Source organism: Schistocerca americana, chromosome 3 (assembly GCF_021461395.2).
Source record: "Schistocerca americana isolate TAMUIC-IGC-003095 chromosome 3, iqSchAmer2.1, whole genome shotgun sequence".
Taxonomy (NCBI): domain Eukaryota; kingdom Metazoa; phylum Arthropoda; class Insecta; order Orthoptera; family Acrididae; genus Schistocerca; species Schistocerca americana.
The window spans coordinates 592,334,148-592,359,831 of NC_060121.1; the positions used below are offsets into that span (position 1 = coordinate 592,334,148).

Sequence of the window (25,684 nt, forward strand, 5' to 3'; positions counted from 1 at the left end):
GAGGCTATGAATGTGTGGCAGGCCTCCATGTGGGCCTCTCGCAGGGACTCTGTGGTTCTCTGCTGGCTCCGTGTTGGCCTTGCGTGGGTCACACATGGCTACCTCCTGCGCTGTGATGACCCACCACAGTGCCGGTGCGGTGCATGGCTGACAGTGGCCCATATCTTGGTGAGCTGTCCTTTGGCTGCACTGCGACGGACTCTTCAGTCCCCGGACTTGTTCGATTAATTTTAGCTGACTATGTCTCATTGGCTAATTTAGTATCACGTTTGTACATGTCAGTAGGTTTTATCATTCTATATAAGTTTTAGCGCATGTCCTTTGTCTCTTTGTGTTCTCCACTCTAATCCTTTTAGGGTGGATGCTTGATTGTGTCACAGAGTGGCTGGCTTTCCCTTTTTATTCACGTGGTCGGCCAGTCATGGTCATCTGCTCTCTTGTTTTTACCCCTCCTACCTGTTTCTTGCTTCTCTCTGTGGTTTTCTTTTCCTGTTTTGTCCATAGTAGTATCGGTTGCCCTTCTGTCATTCTTCTGGTTCTTCCTTTCTCCTGTTATTGTGCTGTACATCTCCTTTCTTTTCTTCTTTCCCTTGTGTATTTATTTTACCGGGAACAAGGGACCAATGACCTCGCAATTTGGTCCCCCCCCCCCTCTAAACCAACCAACAATTCCCAAAAATCAGCGCAGTCCATCTGGGGTTTCTTGCAGTGCAATCTTCAGTATTGCTTCTACTTTTTCCAGAAGCAGTAATGATCCTGCTGGTGAGATCAGGTGGCCTAGAAAGGCGATCTCAGCTTGCCAAAAAATACACCTGGCAATCTTTACCACAACCCTGCATTTGTCCAGGCACCTAAAGTTTATGACTAAGTGCTGTTGCTGGTGTTCTGCCATGACTGAAAAAACCAGGATGTTATCAGGGTATGTGAAAAAGTACAACAAACCTTGTAACATAGACTTGAAACCTCTGCCACGTCTATGCAGAATTTCATAAGCAGCATGTCATGAACTAACTATCAAAGAGGCAAAATGGTGTGGTAATAGCCACGTACGGTATGCCCTCTTCAACCTAATGAATTTGTGTGTAGTCCTTGACACAGTCTAGCACACTAGATATAGTTGCACCACATAATGCATAATTGCAACCTCTAAATTGGAGCACAGAATAATGATCTGACATCGATCTAGCATTAAGGGTGCTGTAATCTCTGCTTGGGCACCATTTGCCACACATTTTTGGCACTGAGTGCAGAGGCAATTACCAGAGACTACTGGTGTGTGTGTTTGGAGGAGGGGGGGGGGGGGGGAGGCATATGATGTCTTTCTCCAACATTGCATTGAACTCTGCTTTTGCAGTACATAATGATCTGGCATGAAATTGGTGGGCTGGCAGTGGTGTTAATGTAGTACACAGTGCTGTGACATACTCTTTTTGGAGTGCGTGCAGGTCTTGAAATACCTGAGAACTGCTCCAGTACATTGGCTTATGTGCTGCCTGTTGACTGGATAGATTTGATTTCATGCACTGCCATGCTGCATCAAAACCCAGCAGCCGATAGGCTGGCGATGCTATTGATGAGATATGTAGACAATGTCCAACGGTAGATGATAATGTGCTAGAAAGTCAGCTTTCTGTCACATCAGCAATGGTAAAGTTCCAAGTGAAGGCACAGCTTAATTCTAAAACCAGTTCTATGCGTTGAGTGCCGTAGGTTTGTGTGGGTAAGTAATTTGCAGCAGAGGGGCAGAACAATGTTCTTAGACAATATCTGAGCAACGTGTTCCGTGGAAAAATACATAAATCGGATCCCGGTTCCACTAAACACTGCCATTCTGTCTTCTTGTTGGTTATGAACAGGTGCATGGACAGTGACTGACAATTTGGTGTGCCTACTTCTGATTGTTGTTGCATTTGGGAAAGTGCACAGCGAAGTTTATTTCTGCACCTGGCCTCTGAACTTCCAATGATGCCAATAAATTTCATGCTGTGCTGTGCCACCCTCTGCTGGAGAGTTCTTAGAGGAGTGATTTCTGGACCTCCTGCAAAAGCTTCCTGTAGCGTTTCGGTCAGAGACTAGCTCACAATCTGTTTACTCAGTGCTTAAACATTGTTCGGGAGTGTGTTGTAATCTGTGCACATCACCATCAATGCGCTGCTGCTTGTCGCCACTGCTGAAACGTATGAGGATGACACAATCGCTTACCAGATTCTATCTGCCAGGCATGCTATGGTGTCTAGTGACATCTCCATCTGGGGTGCTATAATAATGGCCTTTATTTGGGCTGGCAGCTGGCTGCTCACAGTATGTGCAACAATGTATCCAGTATGGTGCACATTTTGACCTTGCTGCACAGATGCTGGAGGTACTGAGATGGGTTTTTGCCCCCAACGTCTTCTGTGCAAGTACTTGCCACACTTGCTCTTCCTATGAAGCTGACATTTTGCGGATCAACTCTGTTTTGAGCGTCAGGTATGATTCTGTTTCCAGAGGCGTGGTCATCATGTCTTGTACTTTTGTGGCATAATTATGGTCTAATTGGCTGACCACTTGTGCAAATTTCGTGGAGTCTGCTGTTACTCCAGCCCAGAGAAAACTTAACTTGACTTGAGCGAACCGTAAAGCTGGATCGTGTGCCCAGAAAGGGGGGTAGTCACCCTGCAAGCCTTGGTATGCCATCTATGTATGTTATCTCTAAAAATTCTTGACTCTTGAATAATCTGTCTTAATTCTATTATGTCGTGGTTTATACTCACTGGCTGTATCACATCAGGGTCACCATTGTCACAGGACTATTTGATTGCCTTCTGAATTGAATATGTTCGTAACTCATCCAGGTACAAATACAAAATATTAATTCTGGTGCATGGTGAACAACATTTATTTAAAATAAATTCAGTCGCTGTAGCACAAGCTGAAAAATCCAAATGTATAAATGAAACACAAAGCAGAACAATTGTTATGCTTAGGCGTATCAGCAAATTTTGATTGGTATCTACTGCAGTTTTGTCAGAAAAACATCATAAAGCATTACATTTGAACAAAGAGAAATTTAATCACAGCATTCCTGGCAGCTAGTGAACAAACTCTTTTGACAACTTTGCTGAACAAATAAGCTGACAACTTTTTATCAATGTGTGTTGATGTTTGCCGCTCCAATCATAAGGGAATGATTCTCACAATAGTTTGTAAATCACGGGAAGAATAAAGATGTAATTGAGGTGTTGAGTGGTTGATAGGAAAATAAACAAGAATGAAACTATTGCTAAGCTGTTGGGAATGCTCTTCTGTAGAATTAATTATTACAGAATGTATGTGCACACATACATGACATGGAAGATTTATTTGGGGTCTAGGTTTATAAGTTAATATGTATCTGTGATAGTAAGGCCTTCAGCATATTGGGCAAGAGAAAATCTCAGACTGTAAGGTAGAGCTTCTTTGCATGAAAGTGGTGGCAGCTATCAAAGTGAAGGTACCGTTATAGTTAGTGAGCTTGATTATGGACAGAAGTTTTTATGGTGCCATTTGAAAGGTGATCAGCATCCAGGAAGATGGCATGTTGATTGACAAGAACCAGGTGAAGCGGATGGAAGAGAAATCATTGAGGGTATTGGGGAATGAGGATGGAGTGTCTTGGCCATGGGCTCAGATATGAAGATACCATAATAAACATGAACCAGGCAGAGATTTCGGTTGCGGTGTGGTTAGGAAGGTTATCTCTAGATGGCCCATAAATAGGGTGGCATACATGAGTGCTCATGGCATGAGAAGTAGTTACAGGGAAGAATTCAATTTGCTAGATGCATAAGGAATACAGTTGTTGTTTTTGGAGTCGGTTAGACAGAGGGAAAAGTAGTGTTCAATAGAAGCAAGTCCAAGGGCATGGGGGATGTTGGTGCGTAGGGATGTTGTATGTGGGGATCCACGTGGCAAGCTACAAAATATCCTGGTCCATCCTTACATCACATCAATGCCTAATCTCTTGCCACATTGGTAATATTCCTTTGGAAGACCTAGATGCAAGACGTGCCCTATGTGTCCATTCTGTGTATCCTATTCCAATCCTGTCACAGTATCATAAATCAGCTCTGGTGTTAGTTTTGCACAGACTTTATGTGGGTATGATCATCAACTGGCCACTTCAGACTGTGACCAAGAACATAGCTGAACAGCCATTGATGGAAAACACGGTGAGCCCAACATGGTTGACTTTAAATGATACTTCACATCATCTACCTTCTGGATTATCATGTCTAATACCAACTTCTCTGAACTACCAGATGGGAGTTACATAGACAATACATCCTTTGATCATGTGGTCCTCCTGGACTCAAGCTCACCTAGCCTCCTCTCTCTTGTTCAGTTTACTCCTCTTATCCTCGTAGTCCAGTCCTCCATGTCATTGTATACAACATCTAGCGATCCACATGGTAAGCTACAAAATATCCTGGTCCGTCCTTACATCACATTGACACCTAATCCCTTGCCACATTGGTAATATTCCTTTGGGAGACCTAGACCCAAGATGTGTCCTATGTACCCATTCTGCACATACTGCTCCAATCCTGTCGCAGACACCTGAGTAGGCTCAACGATGCCGCATTCCTATCTCATGTGTTTGCTGCCTTTCTCTCCTAGATGTCAGCCATCGTTTGCTCCAACACTGTATCTTTCAACCGTGTTTATGTGCCTATCGACTGCTCAACACCTCAGTTATATGGGGAGTTGTTACCTTCATTCCTTCCATTATTTATAAAAATAAAACTTGGAATACAGCTGTCTATTTAAATTCTAATGTATTTCACAATCCTCAGGGAGCATTATTTGCTTGATTGACGAGGAAAATGTCCGAGCTTATACACTGTCATTCTAATGAGAGCATCCAGTTATTAAAGTTGTGGAGGAAGTAGTTGAAATGGTAGTCTGTGTAGTACTTATGCTGATCATTTATGAATTTTGTTCTGTGGCAAGACTGTGAAAGAAAGTGTACCTTGCACTACTAGTAGAAAGTGATTTGTGTGTCGGTTTCTTCATCAGTCCAACTCTTTACTAATGTGCTTCCAGCTGTTGATTTGTGTGCAAGTATTATTTTAATGATTGAACTAATCGTAATTCAGGATTCCATAACGTTTAGTATTTTCTAATATTGAATAGCGTGTTATCTTGTTATAACAGAAAACACATGCTCACATGTTATCTTTGTAGACAGAGAATGGACAACGTGGGAAGCATATAACTGGATTTTAAAAGGCTTGGTCGATGAAGTGATTGAGCTTGGAGCAAAACCATCACTAAAGGAACTAGTGCTTCAGCTGTGGGCAAGCTATCTGAGGAAGATGGGCGTTGCATTTACATCAAAGAAAAACCAAGCTATGCCCAAACTAGGAGTAGACTTTGATATACAGTATGTTATCAGTTGAATCTATTGCAGTAGTTTTAAAAACCATATGGGTTTGTACCTTTTAAAAAATGAACAAGTTTTGTTTCTTGCAGGGATGCTTCTTTAATCTGTGGCATAAAAATGAAATCAGAAACTTCTAGCAGGAAAAGCTCATCATGTAAAAGTGTCAAGTCAGCATCATCGATGTCACAGTCAACAGTGTCATCAAGCTATACGAGCTCTCGCTATCTACAGAGAAAGAAATTTCAGTCGAAACGTGTAAGTGTTAGTGACTACAAAAATTTTAGTATATATTTGGTCTGTTTTATTTTTATTAAGGTGCAAATCATAAAATATTGTATTAGAATATTACAGTATTGTACTGCACCAGTGTTACTGTATTTCTGTATGTTGATAGCCAACATGCACAGGAGCATTTTTTGTCAAAGAACTAAATTCTTCTGACTGAAGCATGTGTATTTGTTTTGTCATTATTTTTCTCATTTTCCAAGCCTGAACAATGCATGTTAACTGGAAACTACGGTAGTCTCAAAGCATTTATTGACAACCCAATAAATGATCTTGACTTTAGGCCTTCACGGAAAGCAGTGTAACTTCAGTGGCAAAATCTGTAAACTAAATTTGTGTTGCTATAATTTACATAAATTAATGAATACTGCGTTGTTAGAAACACTTTAGTATTACCACAACAAATATTTAAACATCTTGTTCCTGGGGACTAGTACACATGGAAAGCATTCATACCATTTAATGATTCATGTACCTGTGCAGTTAAGTGTTTAAAACCTCTCGTGGAAGAATGAATTGCACATGTTTTTTGGCCTTGGAGAGTCAGCAGATCCTTCCATGTGAATGTGACAAATCATCAAAGTCACAGCTGCACTACAACGATGTTCATCTAAATGATCTATGCACATGACATACTTCCTGCATAAATGTCATGCAGCTTTCTTTAGTGCTTGTCTTCTTCCATTACAACCTTATTATTGGTACATTGTAGTCTTCCTATTTATCGTCCCAGTTTCAACTGCTTTTTTCAAGACACAATTGAAATAAAATTAAGATAAACAGTCACCTTGCTTTCTTACAAAGAGTCCACATGTATCGCATAAGTTTTACTTAAGAGGAAGTGTCTTTAAGAATTTCAGAACTTTTCACGTCTGTTACTGGACCAAGGGCTGGGCAGTACCACACCAGCTACTCACCTAACCACACATGTCACTGCACCATGTGGAGCCACTCAGTCTGTTTACTTCCCATCGTTTCTATTGCCTTTGTCACAGGCACTAACTACATGAGGCCTGAGGGGACCCAAGGCCCCTCAAAAATTCGTTCGATTTGGGGGGTGGGGGGGTGGGGGGGGGGAGCCCCCAGTAATGTAAGGAAATTAGTAGTTTTATTATGCTCTGTAAAATCACAAAATTATGTTGGAATTTTTTATTTTCCTTCTTTGATGATAGTTACCTTTTAAAATACATTCAGTAATGAGTTAAAACAAATAATTATTAGGGTAGGAAGCAGGTTAACTGAAAACGAATCGTGTGAATCATGATAGTGTTACGGTGCTGCGGGCACACTTAGAATTTGTCCTGGTGGGCGAACCTTCAGGTAACGTCTGGTGCCAGTGGGTCAGTGCTGCAGCTGCAGCGAAATAAAAAGGACTGGCACAGAAGTGCCTGGAACTCTCTTCCTCATGTCGCCTTGATGCTTCAAGACTTTATGATGCCACGACTATATAAAGCCCACCCTGCTGTTGCAGTCGTTCAGTGTGGATGGTTTCGTTCAGTGCATGCTGCAGACGTGTTTAGTGTTCTGACTTTAGTGTCTAGTGGACTATTTTATATGACTATATTTTATTCTTTTACTTTAGTCTCTTAGTGTATTGTGAATCAAGTTTGCAATGGATAATTTGTTACCAAAAAGGCATGCTTGGAAAGTTGATGATACTGCAAGTCAACCTCCAACAATTATTTTGTCGTTAGTTGCTTCGTCGTCTTCAATGAGAACCATTCACAGCCGAAACCTCGACAGTCCAGTAAGGGAAGATCATTTCAGAAGCTTTAGTTGATCAAATATACATGGCTAAAATATGAAGCATCTACTGAAAAAGGTTTTGCAAAACCTGCAAAGAGGCAGATGCTAAAAATCTATTACAATTTGCTTCAAAAGATGAAGATGCATTCACTTCCATAGGGTTTTCTAACTGGAAAAATGCTTTGGAAAAATTCCATCTTCATGAAAATACACTTACACATAAAGAAGGTGTTCTGAAACTAAATTCTATCACTAACTGAAGTGTGACCTCCCAATTGAATGAACAGTTAGATAGTGATATGAAGAAAGGCTGTTTAACTATTGAGACAATTTTTACTACCGTGCAATTTCTATGCCGACAAGGACTTACAATTAGAGGGCACAAAGATGTAAACTCAAATTTTTTTTCAGTTAATGGAACTCCGAAAGAATGACATACCTGAGTTTAAAGATTGGTTAGGGTGTTTGGGCTATAAGTGGACATCCCACGATATTCAAAAGGAGATCATTGATCTACTAGGCAAGTCTGTGTTGAGAAAGGTATTGGCTTCAATCTAGAAGACTGAAAATTTTTCTATTATGGTTACTGAAACAAGTGATTCTTCAATTCATGAACAAGTGTCATTTTGTATTTGTACTGTCAGTGATTCCGTAATTGTCAACTAAGACTTTTTTGGCTTATACGAGATCCCCAGCACTGAATCACAAACTCTGTTTAGTATTTTAAAAGATATGTTTGCTTGTCTTCATTTGTCAATGGATAACTTAAGAGGGCAATGCTGTGATGGTACCTCGAATATGAGACATAAGTTCAAAGGACTAAAAAAGTTAGTCTTGGATATACAACCAAAAGCACGTTACGTGCACTGCACTGCTCACAGTTAAAGAGTTGGCAGTTGTAGACAGTCTTCACCATCTTATGTCTATGTGGGATGATATGGTTTTAGCCAAGGACTTAAAAAAGACCGTAAGGGAATCCAACAAAAGGATGGAACTCTCCAGAAGCATACGCTGTGAGAGCGCCAACGACCAAGCTGGTCTATGGCCCCTTTGCCCGACTTGATAGACTGTGCAAGCTTCTAGTATCTTGAGAATATTGAAAAACTTTGAAGAACTTCTAGAGTTTTTTTGAAACATTTTCTGCAGAGGACGGAACAGATTCATGTTACAAATGTGCAGGCTACCTTGAGTCAATGTTACATTTCAAGACTTTTTTTTTGTATGTCTTTATTGCCATGCAATGAACCCAGTAGAGGATTTCAATGAAAAAATTCAATGTCATAATCTAAGTGTTGCTGAGCTGGAAAAAATATATGAGGGCTTGATTTGTACATTGAATGGAAGGCATGATAGTTTTGAACACTTTTGGGAATTGTGTTTAAAAGAAAACCTTAACAAATTGTTGATCCTTCGCTTCCTTGGAATCGAAGTACACCAAAGAAGTATGAACTCAACGTAGCCAGCTCACCGCACACTTTCGAAATCCCAAAGGAATACTGCAAAGCTATTTACATTGAAGTTTGTGAAACAGTGCAATCTTGCATTGCTGAGAGGTTTGCTTCAACTGGACTGGACTCGCACAGGTCATTGCAGTCGAACAAGAGTGCTTGCTTTTAGTAAACAGAGGTGAAACAAATTTGGAAAAATCAACTGAGTTTTTCAAAAATGATCTAGACATTGAGAGACTATGCTTACACTTGAATGTGTTAGCCGATATTGCTAATAAAAGACAGCTGGTCTTAAAAAATATGCGTGACGTAAGAAAGTACATTACACAAGAGCCTGCAGTTGGAGAAATGTAATGTGAAGTAGTGAAGTGCATTAAGCTTCTTCAAGTAGTCCCAATCACGACAGCAACAGCAGAACGGTCATTTAGTGCCGTTAGGCATCAGAAGTCATATCTCCGATCAACAATGGGACAGAAGCGATTGAACAACTTGGCTGTTCTTCATGTCCACTGAGATATTTCGGATTAATTGGATATCAGACCAGTCAACAACTTCATATTCAGTAATCCAGTCAGACAGTCAACATTTGCACCTTTCTAAAGACACTCTAGCCCTAATAATGGCATTTAGAGCAATATTAAAAATCTTTATAAAATAGAGAACTAAATACATACATAATGTTAAATTTTCAGTTTCGAAATATTAGTAGTAGTTTAGTACTGTATTACTATATTACTATAGCACTATTAGTTATTTTCAAATACTTAAATATTTTTAGGGTGTAAGGCCCAATTAAAACCTGCTATTTACACAATTTTGACTGAAAGTATTAGGCATACTGTATTAACTTTATTAACTATATTAAAGCAGTAACTTTGGGATATTGTTTTTATTTAATGAACCCTGAGCCTTAGTCAAAGGTTGCTTAAATTAGCTATTTCACTTATTAATCAAAGAGCTGTTACTGTGTGACAGCAATATTTTATGTTTTATTCTTTTAATGATAGTTTAGGACTTATTTAATATAATTTCAGTCTTTTCAGAGCTATATATTCACTGCTCTCTAATAGTCTATAAGCATGATTATTACTGTAAATTAAATTGGCTTTTTACGAAAATACTGTGTGAGTTTATGTTTTGTTTCTCAGGGAAAAAAATTGTAAAATGTAATGTGAAATGTTGGCAGCCCTACAGACTAGTGTCTTTGAAGTTGAATGTCCATGTGTTGTGCATATACTCTCTGGTTAATTGTGAAGCTGTAACTGTGGTTTTACATTTATAATGCAGGTAAATAAGCTCTGAATCTCAAAAAAACAAAATACAGAATTTCTGCCACACCCGCAACACAGAAATAGACATTTATTTGTTTATCAGTTTAGTTTCATGTTATGTAAAGTTGAAAGTATGTAAAAGTGAGGTTAGTTACATGGGCTACAACTTTGAATTATAATATTTTTTTGTTGGAACATTCTTATCATGTCAAGAAACACTTTTCGGATGTGACATGTCAAAGTGTTAGAGCTGTTACCATGATACCAGAACTAAACAAGGAAATTTTACTGTAACAACAGACATAATTATTGTTATTGTTGATATTATTGTTGTGATTGTTATTATTATTAACGAGCTAAAAGTATTATTCTTGTAATTTATTATAGGACAAGCATGTCATCCACTGAAAGGTGCTGCAAGTTTAGGGAAAAACTGAAGAAATCTCCAATTCAGTATCAGGCAATGTTAGAAAAGGAACACAAAAGAGATAGGTTACAGAGAGAAAAAAAATAAAGCTGCCTTGCAGGACGATCAAAAGAAACTTAAACGTATGCAAGATAGGAAAAGACAAAGGAGACATCGAGAAAAGAATAACATTTCTGCTCAAACTCCCACTTCGTCTTGCACTTTGTTGCCCTCTATATCATATAGATCCAAAAGATCACTTGGGAAGGTGGTAAACAAGGTGAAGAAAAGCTTACCATGCAGCCCAAGGAAGCAAAAGGATGTAGTGGCAAAGCTGTTTAACGATGAGCAGCCTGAAGTTGCAAATAAACTTAAAAAAAGATACGTACAAAAAAGGGAGTAAGTTTCTCAGTGCAGATACAGAAAATAAAATTAAGAACTTCTACCTTCGTGACAACATAAGCCGAGAAGAACCAGGAAGAAAAGATGTGGTTAGTGTCAAGAACCCTGAAACTGGAGAACGAGGACAGAAACAGAAGTGCTATATGACAATGACAGTATCTGAAGCATATGAACAATTTATTCTTGAATATCCAGAGTGTGAGATAAAAAAATCAAAATTATTCTCTCTTCGTCCAACTTTTGTATACACTGTATCATTTATGCCACACAATGTGTGTATTTGTCGATACCACGCAAACATACAGTATTTGGTTGAAAGCATTGCAAGAGAAACCAATACATTTCCAAGTAGAGCACAAGATGTAGTTAGCATTCTTGTCTGTGACACAGAAAATTATAAGTGTATGTCCAGTGCCTGCGAAAAGTGTAACACTTTAAATGCGAAGAGCCTTGTTGATGAAGAAGTACTTAACATTGAGCTTGAATGGACTCAATGGAAAGGTGTTGAATGTCGCCCTCAGCGTATAGAAACAGTTGGGACAGTTTTTTGAATCCCATTAAAGAAATAGAAAAACAGGTTCTGGGATTCAGTCTGCACTGTTATGTTAAGAAGAAGTAATCAAAGTACTTTGAGGATGCAAAAGTAAATTTCAGTAATCACAATTTGGTTTTGCAGGTTGACTATGATGGAAATTATACTTCTGTTTGTCAGGATGAGATCCAGAGTGCTCACTGGCACCGACAGCAGACAACTATATTTACAGCTGTGGCCTGGATTAAAGATGGCACCATACACAGCTATGCCATTGTTAACGATGACTTGTCCCACAATAAATATTCAGTTTGAACAATGCTTAAGCTGCTTTTTCAGGACCTAAAGAGAGAATTTCCTTATCTTCAAAGAGTCAAGATTTTCTCCGATGGTTGCACAGCGCAATTCAAGAATCGCTTCACATTATTAAATGTTACATATTTACAAGCTGACTTTGGCATTACTGGTGACTGGAATTTTTTTGCCAGTTCTCACGGTAAAGGTGCAGTTGATGGCATTGGTGGTACTATGAAAAGAACAGCATGGAGAACTGTAACCCTCCTTATGATTTTTACAAGTGCGTCAAGGAGAAACTGAAAGGGATTACAACCCTCTACTTATCATCTGAAGAAATTAATTCAGCAATGGCTACGTTGGATAATCTTTGGAAAGGCGTACAGCCTATTTCAGGACTGCACAAACTCCATTGCATTATACCAGTTAAAGAGGGAGTTATAAGGGTTTCTGCTACATCTGCCCAAGAGATTACAACAGTGATATCACTTCATAACCATGAAAATGCACACGATTCGATGTGTAGTGTTGATAGTGAAGAATCCTTGAAACTTACTATAGGAGACTTTGTACTGTCAGAGTTGACTGTCACTGGAAAGTCCTGTTTGAAGAAGAAATACTTTGCATAAGTTCTTCAAGTTGATGAACAAGCTGAGCAGGTCTTGCTGAAGTGTATGCAACCCAGTGGGAAATGCTGGATTTGGGCCACAGAAGAAGACATGTCTTGGGAAAATATTTCAGTAATCTCCTAGAAAGTAAATCCACCAAACTGTTGAATAACAGGGGACAATTCGTTATGCAGTAGTGTGAAATAGGCCTAGTTCTCTCTTGTTTAAGTTTTTATCATTTTAACATAATAATTAAAGTATTTTCTTGTCGTTTTGTTTTACATTTCACTCAATAATATTGATGTACCTATGTGTCACACCCGCAAAACGAAGAAAAAAAAAAGTTGTCTTTTGGAAGTGTCTGTGAATAAAAGCTATCATATCTTGTATTTTATTACTCCTTTCTTCACTGTGTGAAAAATTATCAACCATCCTGATTCAGAAGTAGAAGATGAAATAACTAAAGAACACGGCTATGTGCAAATGAAGAGTAAAGTTTTGTCACACCCGCAACACTTCTTCACGATTTTTTTTAGCAGGTTGAGTGTAAAATTAAGAGCTAAAATTTGTACAGGAACTTAATAACCTGCTATTCTATTCACTAAATTAAAGTTAGCCTTACTCTGACACCTGAAGTACAAATAAATATAACTTTAACCGTGAAAAATGTGACAAAATGTGACACCCGCAACAGTGGAATGACCCATTCTTCAATAAGTTTTCATTTTCAAGGTGCCTGAATATAGATTTGATGGCAAATATAAACATTCAAATTCTACGGAGCGAAATACATGTACGTATGACAGAAGAATGCTATGCAGAAGGGTGTGACCCTGCATCTTGATACACTTCAGACCAAATAACGTGACTTATAATCTCTCAAATATATATGTTTTATACATCAAACTATCCAGGACGATGTGCACTACAAAATAGGCATACTTTTGAAAACTCAATGTTTTTTAAATTTTTGTTGTTCCACAATGCTTTATTTTTCATCTTACTACTGTAATATGTTTTATCTTGTTACAGCACTGGATCTGTCTTGGTTTTTGTGCTTCATCTATTGCATTTGTTACAACATCACTCTCCTTTGAGAACTGCCCCAATGTAATCCTTGTACCACTGAAAGGGTGAATGAAATAAGTATTAGTGTCAGTGGTGTTGAGAAACAGCTGAACTCGTTAAAACTGAACAAAGGTTTGGTGCCCAATGGAATCCCTGTAAGATTCTATACTGAATTTGTAGCTGAGTTAGCCTCTTTTCTCATTATAATCCATCATAGATCCCTCAAACAAAAAACAGTACCCAGTTCTTAGAAAAAGGCACAGGTCACACCCATCTACAAGAACGGCAGTAGAATTGATCCACAGAATCTTAGAACATATTCTGACCTCAAACATAATGAGATATGTTGAACAGAATGACTCCTCAATGCCTACCAGCATTGTTTTTGAAAACATCAGTCATGTAAAAGCCAACTCACACTTTTCTCACATGACAAACTGAAAGTTTTGGATCAAGGCAACAAAGTAGATGCAGGTTTCTTGATTTCCGAAAAGCACTTGACAGAGTACCACACCTACACTTATTGTCAGAAGTATGGTCATGTGGCATATATCAGGTGAAATTTTGAAATGTGTGACTGAGTTGAGGACCTTTTGGTAAGGAGGTTATTTTGGATGGAGAGTCATCATCATATGTAGAAGTAACTTCAGGTGTGCTCCATGGAAGTGTGTTGGGATCCACACTGCCCATGTTGTATATTAATGACCTTGCAGACAATGTTAAAGGTAAAATCAGGCTTTTTGCAGATTATGCGGCTATCTGTGATGAAGTACTATCTGAAAGAAGCTACATAAATGTTCTGTTAGATCTTGATAAGATTTCAAAGTGGTGCAGAGGTTGGCAACTTGATTTAAATGTTCAGAAATCTAAAATTTTGCACTTCAAAAAATGAAGAGTCATATTAACCTATGACTGTAATAGCAATGAGTCACTGTTGGAATTGGCTAACTCATACAAATACCTGGGTGTAACACTTTGTAGGGATATGAAATGGAATTATCACCTAGGTTCAGTTATGGGTAAAGCAGGTGTTAACCATCGGTTTATTGGTAGAATATTGGGGAAGTGCTGTCAGTGGTAATATGTCATCCATGGAAGAATCACAAAGAGATTACAAATTAGTTTAGAGAATGTTTGTCTAACTTAGGTAAGTGAAACACTTTTAGAATGAATGGGTGGTCAGTTGAATCATTGGTTATTGTGTGCTCCCAGAGAAACAATCTGATCATTCTGTGATAATAAGCATGCAGGCCACAAAATGGGTATGCAAGATAAGCATCCTCAAGCATTTTGAAGAGAGAGTGTAAAAATATGTGGTTCTTTGCAAAGCTGTGCCATAACTTATTTACTGTTTTAAAAAGTAAGAGACTGTACATTTGATACATTATTGCAATTTTGCAGACTGAAAACTCAAGGAAATAGACATTTACAATCAAACCTTTGGGAAATAGTATAGTTTTAATAAACTTCTTTGTTGCAATAGATCACTATGTACCAAATAGAAGAGGTACTGAATAGCAGACACACATGTATAAAATGATAAATGCTATAGGTTTTGGACCTTGTATGGAAACTGACAGTTATCATCCTTTTCCACATGTCTGTGAGCAAACCTACATTTCTAGCATTTGTGGACTTAGAGAAAGCTTTTGACAATGTTGACTGGAATACTCTCTTTCAGATTCTAAAGGTGACAGGAGTAAAATACAGGGAGCGAAAGGCTATTTACAATTTGTACAGAAACCATGTGGCAGTTATAAGAGTCGAGGGACATGAAAGGGAAGCAGTGGTTGGGAAGGGAGTGAGACAGGGCTGTAGCCTGTCCCCGATGTTATTCAATCTGTATATTGAGCAAGCAGTAAAGGAAACAAAAGAAAAATTCGGAGTAGGTATTAAAATCCATGGAGAAGAAATAAAAACGTTGAGGTTCGCCGATGACATTGTAATTCTGTCAGAGACAGCAAAGGGCTTGGAAGAGCAGTTGAACGGAATGGACAGTGTCTTGAAAGGAGGATATAAGATGAACATCAACAAAAGCAAAGCGAGGATAATGGAATGTAGTTGAATTAAGTCGGGTGATGCTGATGGAATTAGATTAGGAAATGAGACACTTAAAGTAGTAAAGGAGTTTTGCTATTTGGGTAGCAAAATAACTGATGATGGTCGAAGTAGAGAGGATATAAAATGTAGACTGGCAATTGCAAGGAAAGCATTTCTGAAAAAGAGAAATTTGTTAACATCGAGTATAGATTTAAGTGTCAGGAAGTCGTTTCTGAAAGTATTTGTATGGAGTGTAGCCATGTATGGAAGTGAAACATGGACGATAAATAGTTTGGACAAGAAGAGAATAGAAGCCTTCGAAATGTGGTGCTACGGAAGAATGCTGAAGATTAGATGGGTGGATCACATATCTAATGAGGAGGTATTGAATAGAATTGGGGAGAAGAGGAGTTTGTGGCACAACTTGACACGAAGAAGGGACCGGTTGGTAGGACATGCTCTGAGGCATCAAGGGATCACAAATTTAGCATTGGAGGGCAGTGTGGAGGGTAAAAATCGTAGAGGGAGACCAAGAGATGAATACACTAAGCAGATTCAGAAGGATGTAGGTTGCAGTAAGTACTGGGAGATGAAGAAGCTTGCACAGGATAGAGTAGCATGGAGAGCTGCATCAAACCAGTCTCAGGACTGACGACAACAACAACGTGAGCTCTTCAGTCCAGCTTCTATGAGTAGTGATCTATCTTAAAGCTGCAGGCATTTATATTCCATCACGCCATAGTGTTATGTGGTGACAAAGTTAAAGTAACACCTGTGTTAACACTCTTTATAATGTGTCTTCCTAAGAAACAAGCAAAAGAGACAGATATGTTTTTAGTTAGTATTTTGTCATACATGTTGCTTTGTGCTGAAGTTACCTTCTCTGGCACTACATGTGGTGTGCTCTTGGCCTTGTGTGTTATGTAATGTGCCATACTCATGAAGAAATTTTTTGTTATCATTTATTACTAATTCTGACTTCTTGCATTTAAACTGTAAAGTCAGAAAGAAAAACCATGTATGTCTTCAATAATGTAGACTTCATCTCCTCCCCCAACTTATTCTGTGCTGGAGGTTGAAAAGGTCACTCACAAATTTAAATATCACAAGATTTGATGCAGAGGCCATCTTGAACAGCAGTGTGTTGACTAATTCATTACAGTACTTGAACACCTTGTAGAGTACTTTTGACAAACAAACTGTATCAATGACAATTTCTTTTAATATTAACTGATGTTCATGCTGAGGCAAATGGTTGCTAACAGAAAAGTGACAGCTTATAAAAATGCTTCTACTGTTCTCATGATATCACTACAATTGTCATGGCAGTTCTTCTTCCATGTTTCACACCATATTTCCAAGGGACGACCCAATGACACGGAGTAAACCTCCCAAACAACAGGTACCACAAAATGTAAGGAGATTGATATCATCATCCTGGCTTGCAGATATGCTGCATCCACCCACTCCAAAATACTTGCACATGAAGAAAACAAACTTCCAAATAATATGCTGTACTAACTGATTGTTTAAATAAAACTTTTATGGTGTCGTTTCGGAAGATTATGTGCAACATAACACTTCGCCACATTGTACAAGGGGCGTTTGAAAAGTCCGTGCAAGGTCCGAGAGATGGCACCACCAGCACATATCGACATCATGTTTAGCTAGTAGCATCTTTGGAAAGAATGCACACCAAGTTTCAGCCATATTGGTTTATTTCTTTGTGTTTGGCATTCGTGTGAATCACAGAAGTCGAGTGATTGCCAAAAATGGATGAAAAAGAATTTCGTGTGGTGATTATAAACATTACTTTATGAAAGGCAAAACGTCTCAAGAGACCAAAGAGAAGCTTGATAAACATTATAGTGACTCTGCACCTTCGATTATAACAGTTTATAAGTGGTTTCAAAATTTTAGGAGTGGCCATATGGGCACAAGTGATGCTGAATGTTCTGGATGCCTTGTACACGTTACTACTCCAGAAATCATTGATAAAATCCATGATATGATGATGGATGACAGAAGACTTAAGGTGCGTGAGATTGCTAGTGCTGTGAGCATCTTGAATGAACGGGTACATAATTTTGCTTAAACATTTGGACATGAGAAAGCTACCCACAAGATGGGTTCTGCAATTGCTCACGCTTAACGAAAAACAGGATCATGTGAAGTGTTGCAAGGATGGCTTGCAGCTGTTCAGGAAGAATCCGCAGGACTTTAAGCATCGTCTCGTCACTGTGGATGAAACATGGATACATTACTATACTCATGAGACCAAACAACATCCTAAACAATGGGTTACCAAGGGAGAACCTGCGCTAAAAAAGACATAACCATTCCTTTGGCCGGAAAGGTTATGTCTTTTGGGATTCGCAAGGGATAATCCTCATCGACTATCTGGAAAAGGGTAAAACTATTATTCATCGTTATTGGACCATTTGAAAACCGAGCTGCAAGAAAAATGGCGGCGATTGGACCGCAAAAAAGTCCTTTTCTATCAAGACAATGCACCAGCATACGTCAGCAGTTGTGGTCGCAAAATTAATGGAAATAGGATTCCAACTCATTTCACATCCCCCCTATTCTCCAGATTTGGATCCCTTGGACTACTATTCGTTCCCCAATTTGAAGAAATGGCTGACGGGACAAAGATTTTATTCAAACGAGGAGGTGATTGCAGCAACTAATAGCTATTTTGCAGACTTGGACAATTCCTATTATTCGGAAGGGACCAACAAATTAGAACAGCATTGGATGAAGTGTATAAGTCTAAAAGGAGACTATGTCAAAAATAAAAAAGGTTGACCCCAAACACGTAAGTAGTTTTTATTTTTGCACTGACTTTTCAAACACCCCTTGTATGTTACAGTACAGATTCCTCTCCTTAGATGAATGACATCATCACTATAGTAAAATGCAAATAAACAATAAAAAAAATGGAGATCAGAACTAATTTTAATTTTTTAAATTAATTTTATTGATAAATTGTGTTTATTGCAGTTTAGTTCCAGTCAGTCACAGCTGAATTTGTGTATTAAGCAATTGATATCATGAATTAGCATGCGTGAACTTGTAACATAATATAAACACAGTGGAAATGTGAGTAAATTAGAAATTTTGGCAATAGAGGACCTATAGTTTAGCAATTATTAAATTTATGAATTTGAAAGATTCTCATAAATCCGACATATTCATCACCAGAAGCTTTTATAAACTGCTGGTTAATGTGTCAAGAGTAGAGACTGCCCAGTCTTTTTTTATAAGAAAATGGTTACAATTATAAAACAAATAACCAAGACTGATACAGAAAATGGAAAGTAAAATGGAGAAGAGAGTCCTGTTCATTTACTTGGATTTGCACATTTTTTGCATTTGTCGAGGAATTCTCAGCAAACCAAAGCATAAGATAAGCTGTGGCATTTGAATCGACTCTCTCTCTCTCTCTCTCTCTCTCACACACACACACACACACACACACACACACACAGAGCTCTTGAGTGCTTGTCACCAGGTATTAGTTAAACTGGTTTCTGTCATTGTATTTAATAGATAAGATTAGTTGTGTTCATAGTTTTATTTCTGTTATTGTGACATTAAGTATTTGCCAATCCATATTTTAATTGTAATGGTGGCACGAGGACAACCAGCTACAAAATTTAAAATCAATAATTTCCAAATAATGAAATAATGGGCTGATCAATACAAACCCTGTGACTATAAAACAAGCAGTAAGAGGATAAAGGAGAAGGTGATTTTGATTGTGGTATCTCATATTTCAAGACCTTTATGTGATGGGAAACAAAGAATTCGGAAGGCAGATAAATATCAAAATAACAGGCAATATCACAATTTTTATTTATTTTTTTTTTTTTTAATCTATGAAAAGAAAACTGCTGATTCTAAAGCAAATAAGAATAGTTCAAAGGCAGGCTGCAACATCTCTGTGCCCACAAAAATGTGAAAAATGCTGTATTGTCTGCCCTCCCTTTCCATTTCTCTCATATTGAGCATGTTCTACAATAATTTATAATATAGATACATCAGTTTTTTATATACTTTGCAAGATCTTCTTTTCCTTATGATGAAATTGTTATTCTACCTTATAGAGAAAACTTATGGTTGAAGAAGCAAAGAGGGTGCAGCAAGATGTTGAGGCTTCCTTAGATTTTTCTTCTCAACTTGAACAGAGCTTGAGAGAGAGAGAGTCATCTGTGGAAACAATATCCATTGTCTCCTGCAGTTCAAGATCAAGGTAATATGGAACAATGGCAAATAAGACCCTTAGCATAACTTTAGGGGGTTTGGTGGTAGTGGCAGTGGTGGTGGTAGTAGTAGTAGTAGTAGTAGTAGTGGGCATAGGCATACTCTTCTGTCCATGGAGCATTAAGCAATGTTCGTTCTTTGTTGAAATACAACTCCAGTTATTAACAATGTAGGAAAATGTAGATTGTTACTTATTGTAAAGATGCCATGCTAAGTTGCAGACAGGCACAATTAAAACTAAAAGATGCTGACACATAAGCTCTTGACCACAGCCTTCTTCAGAAAAAGAGAAACACACACCCTTCATTCACAGAGGTGAGCACACCTCACTCACACATGACTGGCAACTCAAGTCAGAATGCATGCAGCAAGCATTCTTGTCCTAGCTGCCAGAGTCGGTGGCCGTGTGTGTGAGGTGTGCTCGCTTGTGAAAAAAAGGGGGGGGGGCACGTTTCCTCTTTTTCCATCAAACACTATGCCCAAAAGCTTGTGTGTAAGTGTCTTTTAATTGTGTCTGTCTGCAACATGGTGTATTATCTTTTCAACAAGCAGCAGTCTCTCTTTTTCTACATTGTTGATATTCCTACCTGAAGTTTCCATTATTTCATTCCAATTATCATTATGATTAAAACTAATATACTTTATCATCCAGAAGAGTAATAACACATTATCCTTAGAACATAAGTACTACCAGAGTTTAAACTTACTGTTATTCATGCACCTACTGTATCCCAAATAAGTCGTGTATGGCACATGACTGTATTTGTTACAGCAGGAAATCCTGGTGAAGAAAATTACATCAGCTGTTCATTCCTATCCATTACCAACAACCAGTCTGCTTTAGCCCAAAGGGCCATTTTCTAGTGTCTGTGTTGGAAAGAACATCTAATGGAGTGCAGTGCGGGTGGGGTTTTGGTGGATTTGTCCCACTGCATGAATGATGTGTCACTCGGTTTGTTAGTGTGAGCTAAATTTACCATAAAGTGCAATGTTTCTACCATACCTCGTCATTTACAATTATTGCAGATGAAACAGAGCTCTCTTTAAGTTGTAGCTCCAAATAGATTACATCATGTTTTGATTTACAGATATCACATTACAGATTGTATAATTTTCAATTGTTCTGGTGTTGACATTATTGCCTGTGTTGTATGCTCTGTGGCTTCCAAGGTGCCACCAAGCCACAATGCCAAACACAAATGGGCCTGCACAGCAGGTGGAGACATGCACTCGCTGTCACGCCTTGTTGATGTTGTGAGCTGACATCTTTTCCACCCAATCTGCACATACAGCTATCCAGAGCACGCACAGTGGGATGTTCCACACTTATTGACATTTCAAGTTTTCACAAACATCTTTTGTTTGTCTGAATCGACATGTTGCACCACAGTTTCCCCGACTAAGATGAGAGGTATTGTGTAACCCATTCTACTGAACTAATTACAAACATCCCATAACACTGAAAAATGTCAACCAAATAACCATAGTTTTAACTTTCATTCTGTTATTATTATCTGTACCTAAGGTCACTTAAGTTCAAACCCATTTTTATTTTTGAAAAATATCCACTATATAATACAGCTTGCTTGGGTAAAAGATTGTGTCTCTTCAATGGACTTGTATCACACTTAACACACATTGTTCAAAGTACTGGTGTATGTCTATTCAACCGTACAGTTGTTCATTGTGTGCTGTAATCTAGTAAATGGCTTTCCCATTATGCACTTTACTGCTCTATTTGTATTGCATTCCCTTGTACTATAATCCAATTACTTTATAAGTAAATTGTTTCATTTTCTTTGATAAAAACACGAGAGAGATTTGCCATGTTTGATCAAGTTGTACCATTATCACACTACTCTTACACTAAGGTAATTGAAATTTACTTTACTTTCAATTCATTAGTTCCAACAGCATAACTTTGAGTTAGAAAATGTTTAAGTACGTCTTTACCACAAGGAGTTATTTGCTGACATTTTAATCAATATCATTCTCCACAATTTCAAATCTCAAATCTGCGGCAAGTAATATGTGTGGAAAAGTAAATTCAAATAATCATAACTGGCCAAGGAAGTCTGTTACCTTATAATTGTTTTTGAGAACACTTCCGAAGTGTGGCTAACAGTCTATATAACTTCCTACCTTTATAAGAGGTGCACTTACACCTTCTCTATGGACAGATACTGTGTAAATACCTTGTTATCTTTGCAATGTGAGTGTGTCCTTAGTAATCCCTCTATTTAAAAAAAGGACATACAGGTAATTCTGTCTGTGGGTTCACTTGATCAAAGATTAAACCACCCCTTTCCTGGGTTACTTATCCTCCTCTTGAATACCTACATAACATTGGGTATGCCTTGTCTTAAATCTTTAACAGTATGCACAGACTCTGTCCCTTATCTTCAAGCATCTCTATGACGAAGATTCTCAGTAGCTTATTGACTCTACACAGCTAACCCATACATGTGTCCAGACTCCATCTTTCTTACCTATACTGTTTCTTATGTCATAACTTATATATAACTTATATATAAGTTATGACATAAGAAACAGTATAGGTAAGAAAGATATATATAAGTTATGACATAAGAAACAGTATAGATAAGAAAGATGGAGTCTGGACACATGTATGGGTTAGCTGTGTAGAGTCAATAAGCTACTGAGAATCTTCGTCATACACACACACACACACACACACACACACGGGATGTCAGTCGAGGCGGAAGTACAGAGGCAAAGATGTTGTTGAAAGACAGGTGAGGTATGAGCGGCGGCAGGCCTCAACCTCCGCTAATTAAGTTGCGATAGACTTAAGTTGCGACTGAGATCTCTGCCCAAACTCTTTGCCTTTACTAATGTCTGCTTGTGTCTGTGTGTGTGCGTATGGATATGTGTGTGTGTGCAAGTGTATACCTGTCCTTTTTTCTCCCTAAGGTAAGTCTTTCCGCTCCCGGGACTGGAATGACTCCTTACCCTCTCCCTTAAAACCCACATCCTTTCATCTTTCCCTCTCCTTCCCTCTTTCCTGACGAAGCAACCATTGGTTGCGAAAGCTAGAATTGGTGTGTATGTTTGTGTTTGTTTCTGTTTCTATCGACCTGCCAGCGCTTTCGTATGGTAAGCCACATCATCTTTGTTTTTTTATAGATCATCTAATAATGAGCCTTCTCTCATGTTATTCCTCCCACATTTGATTTAATATTTGCTACTAATGACATTCAGCCATGGTGCTGCAAGAAGTCATCACCTTCCGATAAATACATGTCAGTGACTGTCCATCAGGGATCTGTTTATTGCTACTAGATTAAAGGGTTTATCTTTATTATTGAGACAGACGCATTGTGCTAACATAAAAAACAAATGCAAGACTGCTGTACTGAATGTTTGCATATGTGAAACATACTTTTTCTTTCTTCATTTTTGTAGATGAATGCCTGTGATATATATTAAAAGATGGCATCTTAATTTCTGTTGGGAATATTTCTAAGTTTGCTCTTAAGCTTTATTTTATCTTTCCAATATTTATAAGATAAGACACATCTACTTAACAAATTATCAGTCCTTCAATTATTTTATGCTCTTAACATAGTATATCAACAACTACAGCCCTTTTATTTCACCTCCTTAAATAATTTATTCATTAGCACTCTCTCATCAGAGATAAGTCGAGTCTATTGTATTATTTGCACACATCAGCTGTTAAACAACTCATTAATGCCCTTTCTCCAGAGATAACAATGGTCTTAGCTATGGCAGCAGAACAGTTGGCTCATGAAATGTACTCCACTTAAGGTAAGGTTTCCTTTCCCTTCCTCATCCCCCTGTTCTAGTGATATTGCCAACATGTCCACACCTTGATATTCATTTCTGAACTGAATACATATCATTTAGAAAAAAGTGCTGTCATTGTGTAATAATCATACTGTTTGCAGCCCATCTTGGCATGTATGTTACTCCTTGGCATTCCTGTGAAAACAGGTAGTAACTATCACCATATGTGATATGGATCTGAGCAACCTCACCTAAATCAAAGGCCTTACAACTCTCTTCCAGTAGGCGAGTGACGTCATCAACTTCAGGCATACAGCCAGTGTCACCTCACAGTAGCAGTGCAACCTAGATGCCTGTAGGAATGCTATGTGGAACCATGTAAACAACTGTTTCGCAGCAGTAGTGTTAGTGAGTTGAATTTCCTTGTGTAATCATTTGCTTTTCTGCTCTTTGATGTGTATACTGCATGTAGCAGTTTAGAAGTGATCATCACCATGGTGAAAAATTGTTGTGTTCCTGGTTGTGACGGTAATTACGACGAGATGAAGAAGGTTCAGATTTATAAATTTACAGCCGATGAGGATATGTGAAGGAAATGGTTATCTGTGATCAATAGAGAGAATTGCGATCCTAGCAAGCGTTCTGTGGTGAACACCTTTCATTTTAAGCTGTACTTATCGGCAAAAGTATATGGCAGTTGAAGTTTGAGTATCTGTGCAAGTTTCAGTGACATGCATGCAGTATATTATTTTTCACTTTGTAGGTCTGCCATTTGCACTTCTGCGAAGATGATATATTGTGGGAAACAAAAGCAGCAGACTGGAAAACTGGGGCTATATTAACCGCACCACTAAGCAAGCCACAACTCTGACAAAACGCAATCCTAAGCAAACTTCCTAACTGCCCTTCATATATTTCCAAAGTAATGCCAAAAACCAGAGAATTTCCTTCTGAAAAACAGGAGAAAAGGGGAAGCTGCTGCACTGAGGGCATCCATAGAGGGCAGTATTAAATTTCTAGAAGAATATAATAAGACACTTTCCTTAATTTCATTTCACGAACTGATAAAGAAGCTTGATTGTGTTACTTGTAGTGAAAAGTGGCCAAAAGCAGTGAAAGATTCATATATACTGTTTTTTTATGTAGACACTGAAAGAACACCACATCATGTCTTGTTCATAATTATTAATCAGGAATTCAGTGTAAGAATTTATGTTAAGGGTTGTGAAATCACTTCCAAGAAAGTTCCAAAAACTGTAATATCCAAGATCTAGACAACATTATAATATTTGTTGCAAATTTAGTGTGCAAAAAGGAAGAAAAACATCTTCAAGACATCATTGTTGAGTTGTTAGATAACTTAGAATGTGAGGGGAAAACTAAACCTGCTGTGGAATTCATAAGAAGCCAGTTTCAGTTAAGCTTTTCACCTTCTGGGAGACATAGGTTTCCTCCCCATGTTTTAGTATTTGCTTCTTTGTAGTTCTTCATTTCAAGCCATGCTTACAGATTCATACGAAGCATTGGAAATATTATTCTGCCTCATCCTAATACTATTAGAAACATCTGTGCAAATACTGATGTTGATTCTAACATTCCGAACTTTCTGGCTTACATTAGGGAGAAAGTATCAAACCTGAATTATCATTGATTGTTTTGTAACACTCATGTTAGATGAAATACACATTAAGCCAACCATGGACTACATAAGAGGAAATTTAGTTGGTATGGCTCATGACACCACTACTCTTGCAACAGTTGCTCATGTGCTTATGGTGCAAGGTGTAATTTCATCATTTAAACATGCTGCCCACATCTTGTCTGTAAATAAAATGACTGCTGGCCAGTTGTTCAATGTTGGAAGTCTTAGGTTAAAGGTTATTTGTATTTGTTCTGACAATAACTGAATTAATAGAAAAACTGTCAGTAATTTTGCAAATCCATCAGACTTAATATTGCTTACCCACACCCTTCAGATCATTCCAAACCCTTGTTTTTTGTTATAGACCCAATACACATTTATAAATGCATCAGAAATAACTGGGTGAATTTGAAAGATGAACTTCTGACATTTTGCTTCCCCAGCTTTGAAAACATATCTGTGAGAATTCAAGCTTCATTTTCTGCAATTAGGTCCATATTT

General features: G+C 38.1%; 1 protein-coding gene across 1 annotated transcript in view; it reads left to right on the plus strand.

Annotated features, from left to right (window-relative positions):
- The window catches only part of LOC124605384 (TATA box-binding protein-associated factor RNA polymerase I subunit B), a 309,701-nt gene that overhangs the window by 53,282 nt on the left and 230,735 nt on the right, over positions 1-25,684 (plus strand). The window contains exons 3-5 of the mRNA XM_047137024.1: positions 5,206-5,404; positions 5,494-5,659; positions 19,614-19,759. Coding sequence (XP_046992980.1) covers positions 5,206-5,404; positions 5,494-5,659; positions 19,614-19,759 — 511 coding nt within the window. The remainder of the gene's footprint in view (positions 1-5,205; positions 5,405-5,493; positions 5,660-19,613; positions 19,760-25,684) is intronic.